At 43.6% G+C, this 12,139-nt stretch overlaps 1 protein-coding gene across 1 annotated transcript in view; it reads right to left on the bottom strand.

The window, feature by feature from the left end:
- LEPR (leptin receptor) overlaps positions 1-12,139 on the bottom strand; it is a 34,339-nt gene that overhangs the window by 19,038 nt on the left and 3,162 nt on the right. Inside the window, exons 3-5 of the mRNA XM_018563080.1 lie at positions 7,955-8,130; positions 4,246-4,391; positions 2,284-2,422 (exon numbers count right to left, since the gene is read on the bottom strand). Of these exons, the coding sequence (XP_018418582.1) occupies positions 2,284-2,422; positions 4,246-4,391; positions 7,955-8,130 (461 nt within the window). The remainder of the gene's footprint in view (positions 1-2,283; positions 2,423-4,245; positions 4,392-7,954; positions 8,131-12,139) is intronic.

Below are 12,139 nucleotides of genomic sequence, written 5' to 3'. Positions count from 1 at the left end.
GGGGGGGGGGGGACACCCAGTGGCTTACCTGATCCCATTCTCTAATTTCCATCACCAAAATGGCCGCTATCAGTGAAGCACATCACTGCGCATGCGTGATGACGTCACATGACGGACGTCATAACCCATGCAGGGTGGATGCAGCGGGTGACACCCACCTTGGTGCTGCTGCTGATCCCAGCCTTCCTGTCTTGAATTGTATTGTAACTATACAGTTTCTCTTTATATTGTAAAGTAATGAGCAAACTGTTGGTGCTAAATGAATCCTGAATGATAATAATAATATTTAATAATAATAATTAATAATATGCAAAAACTGCTTAAATGGAAAAAAAAAATTCAGTGTATTCTGTTCTCAAAAGCAGCGAAAACAAAGTACCATTTTTGCCCCACTTCACCACTTCAGGGCCAGGCCCTGTCTGTGAGGGTGTTTTATCTTGGACTGCATATTGTTCCATTACAAGGAAAGGTTTGAACATATAAATGGTTTAAGAATATAGTATCAAGGACTTTAAAAAATAATGCCCTGCATTATTACTGTATTACAGTTTGCTAAATGTACTTTAAAAGCTCTATGCTGCAGTGCATTTATGTAATCAGGGGAGATCACAAACTGCTAGGCACAGCAGTTTTTGCATACAGATCGAGAGGGAACCCTGATGCCTCCCTTGTTCTCGCTCCATTACCTACTACAAACACAATAGATAAATGCTTTCACTGCTTCGGGTATAATAAATGCATTTAAAAAGTCCTATGATCCTTCTAAGGATGTTTCTTTTTTTTCCAATTAAATATATTGTAATTATTATATGACAATGCAGAAAAATAAAACATTTTGTGTTTGTTTGCCTCTGCAGACTTTCCTCATGCAGTTGTGGAAGGGACGGCTGCCAAGTTCTTTGTTCAAAAAGTATTTGTCATCATAAAACATAATTTTTCTGACCTTTTACAGCACCAAAAAAAGCAGTCTGTGTTACAGTGCCTTCTAATCAGATAGAATGTAATTGTTAATGAATGGAAAGACATTTACATCTTAACTGACCACTGTGACTCTAGTAGCCATATTTGAACAACACTGGGAGCTACTCCTTCTGTTTAATGAGCTCAGGTTCAGAACATTGCGGATTCAAACCTCAGCTCCTCTGGACCCAGAAGGAACCTCTTTCCATTGCCGCCCTCAGCTGAGGAATTATGCTGCACGTAAGTAAAGGGGTGGTATGCTGTCATTGACCTTTTATGACCACAGGGTTATAGCTGGTCAATGACATTGACAAGTTTAATGACATCAGCAAAAGGATTCTGCTCCATTTTTTATGTGCAGCTGTGGGGCAAGGAATGCCCCGGCCTGCAGTTGATTGGGCGGATGGCCGCATGTCCCCTCCAGGTTCAGAGGAGATCAGGTTTGGACCAGGGTACATCTGGAGCTCTTCAGTACTCTTTATTACGGTATATCGATACTATATATTATATTAAATTGACCATTGTTAAGCCAAGAACGGGGGTCTGGTAGGTATTAGGAGGCTCTCACTGCTCGCTGTTCTTAGTTAAAGATTCTCATCCATAGGAAACTTAAACCCCAAGCTATTTCTGTAATTCCACTACGCTCCCTGGTATATCTCATCCCGCTCAGCTGGCATTTCCCTTCATCAGGGCTTTAAATGGTAAGTTGTAATTTGGTGTAAAGTGCAAGGCGCCATTATTAGTATTGTGTTAATCTGTGGGGTGGTTTAATGTGAAATACTAGAAGGCAAAGAGCATGAGTAGAATTAGCATACAAGTCCATTTCCATCCAGTCTCTTCCGGTTTACTCCCATTCTCCACTGAATGACACAATAAGGAAATGTACTGCTAACTTATTGTGATAATTGTGTCATAACGACTGATAGGAGTAAGAGAAATGAGGCTACTGTGCTATCACTATATTAAATAGGGGTCACCACTGGTTTTCTTACGTTATTTCTGAAGGACATTAAGTGAGGAGGCCAGAGGTTCAGAGGTCCACTTCTGGCATTGGATGCATTTGATTGGATCAATTGGGCAATGTTTACGGATATTCAAATATGCAAATGGCCACTTATTTCCTGATCCGAGTTGACTACTTCTTAACTTCTTAGGGGGAACCATTTTGTTCATCTCTATCTGTCAAGGAATGGGTTACAAGTTATCTCAATTTCTCAGTAGGAGAAATTCGCCTTACTAGGTTGGGATCTTTTTGTCATTCCCTATTAGGTGCATTTAACCATGTTTATATAAGAACCCCAGATTTCAAATTGCATTACAAACCTTGCGACTTAAAGACCATGGGATGACTCCAGTCACTCCAGACTCCAAAAATTCTACGGCAACGTATTTCAAACACCAGTGGTGAGCATGACTCGCTCACATCAAGGACGACGAAGGTTTCCTCTGTGACAAGCTTGGTCTATATAGAAATAAATGGTTAGTTTCCAGCAAAAATCAACACTATAAAACTAATCCAATACATGCAAAGTGCAGTAGTATCCCAAAGCAACCAATCAGCATTCATCTATTCAGGCCTTGCTCACACTGGCTTCAGGTTGCCTAAGAACAGTGTGTACAGCATGCAAGTTTTAAGTAGCTTTGTTAAAGTCTTTTAAGTAAATTTCAGGTCCAGTGTGGGGGGTGTTAAACATACTGTAGATCTTAATGGGAGTGCTGACTGGCTTTAGCAGACTTTCAACAAGCTGCAGGTAGTGCTAAATGTCTACTGAAACCTGGTTGCAGCTTATTAAACTGACAGTCAGCACTCCCATTGAGTGCTGTATCAAAAATAGGAACCAGAGGTTGCTTGAAAGACTTCAACAAGCTGCTCAAAGCTTGCCAAAAGCTTTAAAAATGCTTTCCAGATCCTTGCTGTACACACTGCACCTATACAAGCTGACACCCGTGTGAACAAGACCCAGCTAAACTGACTGGTGTCTGCTATTACTTGGGAATTTTACCTTTAATCCCCTAAAATGAAGTACAGGTTAATGTGAGAGCCCCCACAGTGCCTCCGAACCTTCCACAGTTAACCTCAACCTCCCACAGTACTGTCCGCCACCCACAGCACCCCCAACCCCCTTGTGTGCCCCCTACTTCCCACTGTGCCCACAGCCTGCTGCAGCAGAGCCTCCAGCCCCCCATAGTTCCCTTAGCCTCCAAAAATGTACCACATTGCCCCCCAACCTCCCACACTTTTCCCCTGTCCTCACATTTCCCTCCAATCTCTCTAAGCACCCGGCCTCCTTGAGAGACACCACCCCCCCCCTCCCCCCAAAGTTGTCACCAACTACCTTCAGGATCCACATTTCCACAGGGCCACCAAGTCTGCTGCAGAGTCACCTAACCTCCTTTAGAACCCACATTCCCACAGGATCACCAAGTCTGCTGCAGAGTCCCCTAACCCCCTCCAGAACCCCCATCTCTGAACAGTAACATCCAGCCCATCTTTAACCTTCCAGCACCCCAGCCCCATCCAGAGCCCCTAGCACACTTCAAGGCCTACTTTACTTTACCTCCTACTGACACTAATGTCAGGGCATCTTCTCCTCCTACTGACTACTTATGCCAGAGTGTTTTTCCTCCTACTGACCATTAAACACCATATTTTGCATTGCCATACTTTTGTCAAGTATAAACTGTTTTTACTGTTGAAGGTTGGGGCCCACTGAGGTTAAGAACCATTGCCATAGGGTGCTCATGGACAGAGATAGGTCCAGGTTATGAGTCCCTGTTGCACAGTGCTCCCATTTAATGTCTCAGAAATGCAATATTTTAGAATCTTTTGCAAACATCTATAGTGAATAATTAGCCTAGTTCCTATTTCATGAGGAAGGTCTGTATAGAAAAACGTTGTTCAGTTTTTCAGTAAGACTGGAACCGTCTAATACGGATATGTCAATTCCCCAAGAAGACGTTTCACTTTGCCAAGCTACATAAAAAGACTTCTCTTCCTCCAGATGTATCCATAGGTCCTCGGTTACATATACAATGATTATCTCTTCTAATTAGAAAGTATCTGCTGTGGCAAGATTTACATTTTACAGAGTTTCTTTATAATTACGAGATTGTAAAACACATGCAATGCCCTATCTGACCCCTGTTTTATCGCGACTCCACCAGTGTGACAGTAATGAGCCCACTGATTAGTCACCAAGTTTAATGACATCGCCACATTCTCAATTATAAAGTATAATATCATTTTTAATTAAACGTTGCTGGTGCGTGAAACGCAATTCGTACCTGTAAGTCGTTATCAGTTGTGTTGAAATATTGTTTCACTTGGTACTGCAGCCTGCGAGCTGAAGATTTGGGAGGAGACCAGAGCACTTTTAATTTTCCCTGTTCTGTGATCTGGGCATTCAGGTCATTCGGTGGGTCTGGTTTTACTGGGGATGAGAAGAATGGTTTAAAGACATTTCAAAAACACCAAGTGAACTTTCTCTTTAAATCAGCTAAATACATTCTAAATGTACCAAAACAAAAAGGTGATCAATGTCTTACAGCTCCATTTCGTTAGAAAGCAACCACAGCCTGTGAAGAAAAGCTTTCTTCCTGCCAGCAGCTACATAAAAGGTCCTCGCTCCCTGTGTGGAAGCAGTGATGACTCTGCAGAGCTGTGACATGCCCCTCCTACTGGGTCAAACCTGTGTCTCCTATAAGCTCATGCTTACCACTGATTGGACAGCTCTGGCTCTAACTCATCAGGGGGATTGTCAGACCGCTGCAGCGAGTTCACTGCCTACTCATAAACAGCAAGGGTCCTTCCCTGCAAGCTGCCTGAGGGGTCGGGAAGAAAAACCAAACTGGAAGACTTTGCAGACCCTTTGTTTTGATGCATTTAGAATGTATTTTCAGCTAATCTGTATAGAACGATCAATTGTGCTTGAATAATAAAAAGTAGGGATGCCCCAATACCGATACTATTATCGTTATCGGTGCCGATGCCGAGAATTTGGGCAAGTACTTGTACTCGCCCAAATGACCTGATGCCTAGCCCGATACTTGAGCTTCCGGTATCAGGAAGCCGGGCAGCGAGTCATACAACGCTGCCCGGCTTCCTGATTGACCGAGAAGCCGGCTCCATGGTCCCTCGTCACTTGTGGCTTCCCATATTGGCCTCCAGCGTGTTCTGCGCATGCCCGCCGCCATCCTGGAGGCGGAGCGTGTGATGTCACCTGAGGGTGACGTCACACGCTGAAAGAGTGGTGGCCATATTGGCCGCCGACGCGTTCTGCACATGTGCGCCGCCATTTTGGAGTAGATCTAGGTATACACCAAGATGACGGCGCTCGAACATGCGGGCGCTGCCATCTTAGTGTATACCAAGATCTACTCCACAATGGCCGCGCGCATGCGCAGACTGTGCTGGCGGCCGATTTTGGCCACCGCTCGCTCTGTGGTTTCAGTGTGCGGTTTCGGATTCAGAGGCTCGTTGCCTCCGAACTCAAAACAACATATACATTTGTTTCCTCTGACGAAACGAATGAAAACGTTTTTCCTTTTCATTTGTTTCGTCTGAAAACAATTTTGTTTTTGTTTTGCACATGTCTAATAATTAGGCAACATTGGGAGCCATATATACATATATTACTAAAGCTGCGGTTCCCAGAATTCGGATTCAGACCCATTCGGATGCATTATACTGTAAAACACATCTGATTGGCCAGAAAAGTCACATGTCCGATCATTTTAGTTTTTAAACAAAATTCGGACGGGATCCGAAATTTCGGGAACATTCGGATGCATTGAGATTCGGAAATTCGGATGTGTTTGTACGAATTTTGATTCAGAACGAAACGAATCGCACATGTCTAGTGTAGATCTTCCTAGCTTCAGAAACTGACACATAGTGGTCAGCTGGTTACATTTTGAGATCTTGATTGATATTCCATACGAAATTACAGAGAAGGTTATGCTTTGAATGGGGTTCTTCCCTAACGAATCAACCGTTATTGATTTTAATGGCCTTACGTAGGCGTGGGGTGCAGCCGCCAAAAGTGTGATTATAATGTATTATATAGATTAAAGGGACCGTTGTTTTATTGGTCTCCGGGGATGCGGCGTTAGAGATAAATTCCTCCGTGCGATAACTCATTAAATAAATCCATTATCGGATCGAGGAGAGCGGCTGACCGAGAGGCCGGACGATCGGAAGACATCAGGCAATTAATGCTAATGACAATATTTATCAATGCCTCTTGATGCTCCGATTGTAAACATCACACACACCGGGGAAAGCAATTTAAGTACAAGTCAATCTCAACAACGCCGAGGGGAGCAGACAAGTCATGACAAAGTGATGTATTGCTGGCGGCCTTGTTCCCACTCATGTACACTGTATACCTTTTATGTTCCTCTGTGTTGTGTGGGAGAATAATAAAATGAGACAAAAAGCATATGATATGCTACAAACATAAAATTGTCTGAGCACCGTACCATCTAACAATGCCACTAGACAGCAGGTCAAATGGCTCTCTAAAGGGCGCCTGTTGTTTTTCAGAAGATGCATATTTTGTAACCAGGAAAGGAAGGTTTTAGGACATTTTGGGAAGCTGATATTAAGCCCAGCCTCCCATACCAATAAAAGTGGACCTAGCATCAGATATGTTAAGTGGCTGGAGCAGGGATAGCCAAACTTTGATCCTCCAGCGGTGGTGAAGCTGCAAATCCCACCATGCATCTACCTCTGGAAGTCAAGTCTGAGTCCTGCAATGACTAAAGGTTTTTGTAGCTTCACCACGGTTGGAGGGCCAATGCGTGTCTATCCCTAATATAGCCACAAAAGGGGGGACAGGATTGGGGGGGTATTGGGGGGTACGAGGAGGAATAGTCTAAGGAAAACAAATATATTTATTTATATAATATTTATTTACATAAATTTAAAAATGTATATAAATAATAGCAATCTCTTACAAAGTTTAGATTTGAGGTGTTTTACTCTGTTAACAAATCAAAAGCCTGGTTTTAAATCAGGTTATGGCACACTTTTATTAGTTATATTTATTGATAAATAGCATATTTCTAAGTCCTTGTTTATGTTTTATATGTGTTTTTTTTATCTGTAGCATTATAAAAATGATACATTTTATTATTCTTCATCGGTTTATTGCAGTCTTCCACAGCCCTGATGAAGGGAGCATCCGTGTGTTGGATCTCTCTCTCTCTCTCTCTCTCCTGTAAATAAATCCTTCATCCGGGCTGTGAAAGATTGCAATATACTAATGAATAATAATAATACATTGTCATAGATAATAATATACCCTGTTTCCCCGACAATAAGACCTAGTACTATTTTTGGGAATCGCTAAAATATAAGACCTACCCCGAAAATAAGACCTAGTTCTGACCATTTCCAGGGCGGTGGTGGCATAAGGGGGAACTTGAAGAGCCGCGAAAGAAGAATCAGCGGTGCCAACGAAGCCAGCGCTAGAGGAAGTGAGACGGCACCAGAGGGAGCAGAGCCGTATAAGCTGATACCTCCTCTATAGCGCCGGCTCCTCTCACAAGCAGAGTGATACCAAATGCACTCCACCTGTGGGGAATCGATACTAAAAGTGCGCTTCGCTTATTCTGACCAGTGATTGGTTAGCAAATTGCTCTTAGAAAGGTACGGCACCCCTGATTGCCCTGATCACCATATTTTTGTACATGAATACATGTAGTGTTGTACATTTAAAAATAAGACCTACCCCGAAAATAAGACCTAGTGTGTTATTTTGAGCCAAACAAAATATAAGACAGTGTCTTATTTTCGGGGAAACACGGTATCTTCTTATAGTCTGAGTAATAAATGGAATGATACATTTTGATCTAGAAGTTGGTTCGGTGCCTTTTTCTTCGTTTTTTTGTACATGTGAAGGTAGATTTTTCCATTGTTCTCTGATTACAGGCTTCTTATGCAACACCAGTTCCATAAATATATAACATAATCAATAGAAAAGTCACTTACTAATAGCAGAAGCTTCCAGGGACATCGGAGGGGAGAGGACAGCTTTGGCAGAACTGACAATCTCCATCCACAGGATATAGGGATCATGGTCTCCTGCAGTCTCTATGACACAATGACATGATTTATATCCCAGGCATCTGCAATCAGCAGCTTTTCTCTCTCCATCTTCATTCCTCCTGAATAATGGGAAAGCGGAAAGTCTGAGCATTCTATACGTCCCGGGAACAATCCATCACAATGATGAGCGATTAGGAGAAAAGTTCAACGTTAATTTACAGTTGATGGCGCTCACAGAGTAGAGGAGACCCCCCATTAACAGGGGAGCGAGCTTCATAAATTCCCCCCCGCTGTGAGTGCTGTCACTTTCCTGAGAACAGCGGGAACTCAGCACAGGAACATATGTCCTATACATGGCATGGGGGGTTTGGGAGTTGGGTTGTTTTTTTATTTTGAATTATAAAGGTTTGGAATGTTTCCAGATTATTTTAAAAGGACGCCATATTTTATTTTTCGTGAGTACACCTTTAAATGCTGAACTCCAGGCAGTTCTATAAGACACAAATTCATGCAGCTCTGTATTTAATAATACACCTTCTATGTGTGTTCTTTAAATGCAAGCCATGTAAATACCCGATTTCACTTGGAATCCAGCCCCTTGCATCTGGGGGAAGCTGCGCAAGGAGCCAATCATTTTACAGGACTGCACAGAGCATGCTGATAGGAGGAGAGAGCAGAGTTGCAGAAAGATGAACTCATGAGTCATCTGCTTCTCTTTTCACTGTCCAGTCACAGGTTTGGGGAGGGGCAAGTCCTGTAAGTGTTACTAAACCAGCTCTTCTTCTCTGCTAGACAGGGCTGTGCTGTGTGCCAGAGCTGTGTACCAACCAGCAACTCAAAAAATTGCAAGTAAAAGCACAGAAAGCATCAATGCCTTCACACAGACCCCTCCACTTCTTCCACATCTGTGCTGGCCTACCTCCTTTGCACCTTCCTTTATCCCCCTACATAACATTTTATGTAGCAGCCATAGGAGTAGAGAAGGGGAATACAACAGAGTGTCACATAAGTGACAGATCCAAGTGTGCTGGAGCCCCTGACATCACATTCAAGATGTCGGCGCCCAGCAGTAGTCTCAGGGCTATTGGATGTCTATACAAGGGAGGCTCTTACAGCTAAACAATATAAATATGAGCGGCGTCACAAGGGGGTTGTGGAGGGTGCGGCCCGCACTGGGTGACACCATAACAGGGGCTGACCAAGGCCGGATTTCCCACAAGGCTAATCAAGGCCCGGCCTAATGCAGGTGACGTCATACGTGTTCGTGATTACGTCGTGCGCATGTGTAATGATGTCACGTGCGGACGTAAAGATGTCACACGATCCCGGCGGCTGACACCCGGCGCCTGCTCCAGGTGACACCCGACTTGGGGACTCCTCTGATGAATATATGTATATATTATTATTTATACACTATATTGCCAAAAGTATTGGGACATCCCTCCAAATCATTGGATTCAGGTGTTCCGTGACATTTCCTGGCTACTAAATATTCCGCGGTCACCTGTTAGTGATATTATAACAAAGTGGAAGCAACTGGGAACAACAGCAACTCAGCCAGGAAGTGGTAGGCCACGTAACATGATAGAGCGGGGTCAGCGCATGCTGAAGCGCACAGTGCGCAGAAGACGACAACTGTCTGCAGAGTCAATAGCTACAGACCTCCAAACTTGGTGTGGCCTTCAGATTGGAACAACAACAGTGCGTAGAGAGCTTCATGGAATGGGTTTCCATGGCCGAGCAGCTGCATCCAAGCCTTACATCACCAAGTGCAATGCAAAGCGTGGGATGCCGTGGTGTAAAGCACGCCGCCACTAGAGAAGTGGAGACGTGTTCTCTGGAGTGACCAATCACGCTTCTCTGTCTGGCAATCCGATGGGCGTGTCTGGGTTTGGCGGTTGCAGGAGAACGGTACTTGCCTGTCTGCCTTGTGCCAAGTGTAAAGTTTGGTGGAGGGGGGGTGGTTTCGCAGGGGTTGGGCTTGGCCCCTTAGTTCCAGTGAAGGGAACTCTTAAGGCATCAGCATCTGCTTCCTTCCTTCCTTTTTACACCCTTTTTTAGTATTTAAAAACTCTTTTTCCTTTTCTGTCAGTTTTTAAACTGTTCCCTTTTTTTTTCTCCTCAGGTGAGCCAACTCAATATTGAACCCTACGGACTGAGACTGGGATGCCATTAAAGTTCATGTGCGTGTAAAGGCCGGCGTCCCAATACTTTTGGCAATATAGTGTATGTACATTTATCCTGTCAATGGGTTAAATGCACATATAATCTTACAGGAATTGAAATGAATGGTCAGTCAATAGCTTTTGAGCTGCTGACCACCTCGGTATCGGCGCAGTTTTCTTTTAATGTGATAGCAGAGACCAATTAGCTGAAGTTCACAGTCATCTGCGCTTTGTAATAGATAACTCCAGGACAAAGAGCGCTCTCGAGTACTTGAAGAGCTAGTATATCATAATTGCTACATCAATAGACGGCAATGTTCAGCCTCTGCTCTGCCTCACATATGGTACAGGGCTTTGCAAGAGAACGCCGGGCTTCGTTTTCCCAGAAAAGCACATTTGCTGGGTTCTTGGCATGTTAAACACAAATAGTTTACGGCCCAGCGCGTCATAACGGACAATGGTGTGCTTTAAATCTTTCTCAATCCCCTGCAATGGGACATGCTGTTCCTTTTGGCTCACCTCTCGGGTTTTGTGTGTTCGAGCCACCGACATATTGAAACAATTCTACATCGAAGAATTCAGTACAAAAAAAGAAAAAAGTTCAACTTGGACACACAGGGCTTCAAAAACATTCAGGAATTGGATGGCGGAGGGGGGCATATCTGTATAAAGCAACCATTCGGATGTTGCTTTCTCCTTATGGCTTAGCATAGAACAACTGCAACAAATAAAAATTTTATTTTTATTTCAACTTTATTACATTTTTGGTGTGGGATCCATCACAATGACTGGAATTTGTGAATAGGACCACAGAAGCCTGTTAGCTGAACCACATGATTTTGTGAACGTGAACAGTGTGGTTCAGCCAATAACCTGCAACCGTTTTATGCTGAGGGGGCATTCACATCATAATCAGAAGGAAATTGCAAGTCAACGGAGGGGCCGTTCCGATTGCTTTCCAATCCGTTGCGATACGATTTAAGTGGCTGCTAATGGAAGGGCACCAATACATTAATGGGTGTGACTGGGGCTAGTTTAGGGAGGAAGTATACTTTGCACAGTTATCTTTCCCCAGCATCCCCAACTCCCATGCCCAACATGTTATAACTACCATGCTCCTGGAAGGCCCATGCTTGTGGCTGGTCCCTTGTAGCCCACAATCCTCATAATTCGTAAGGAGACACTATTAGGCATCCCAAGGAATGGTACAAGGATTCCCATATCTCCAAATACTATAGGCCAATGCATTTTGAGGGTTTCCAATTGCCCCCCTCAAGAGGGCTCAAAGAGCATAATGTATAATAAATATAGAATCATCCAAGAAGTTTGGGGAATAGACAAATGTTAGACCTGAATTACTACCTAGCTGCTTAGAGGTCTCTGAAAGGACCCCCCCCCCACACACACACTTCCCTTAGGCTCCCAGACAAGATCCTGTAACCTTGTGGCTGTAGAACAGTGAAGGGGCAAGCTATCAAAAGATCGTCCAGACATGGCAACTGCAGATGAGAAGGAAAGAAAGTCATTCCACCTTGGGCCACTGCACTGTCTGGACTCATTGCTTTTGTTCCAAAGATCAGAATTTAATTTTAAATCCTTCTAATCCTTTTAATCTAGGATTCAAAATATTAGTCATGAGATAAGAGTTATTCCTTTTAATACTACTAACCACAACAAGCTGAATGCAGACACAAAATGGCCTTATAGAACCACCTTGGGACCAACTTATTGAATATATGTGTTTGGAATCGCTACGATCAGGATGACGAGCTTCAAGAAATGTGATGGGGTCAAGAATCCTAGCTCCCACCCAGCCATCAGAACCAACTGGCAACAACACCTGACTGGGCACCACCTCCAAAGGTTTTTGGCCAAGATGGGGGAGTCCATCTCACATTTCTGTGTCTCTATAAAAAAGAATTAGCATGGAAATGAACAGTGTAATTCTTCTGGAGGTTGTTCT

Source organism: Nanorana parkeri, unplaced genomic scaffold, assembly GCF_000935625.1.
Source record: "Nanorana parkeri isolate BGI_ZX_2015 unplaced genomic scaffold, ASM93562v1 scaffold630, whole genome shotgun sequence".
NCBI lineage: Eukaryota > Metazoa > Chordata > Amphibia > Anura > Dicroglossidae > Nanorana > Nanorana parkeri.
Note: the sequence above shows the minus strand (reverse complement) of the source record. Positions and strands in the feature narration are given on the sequence as shown.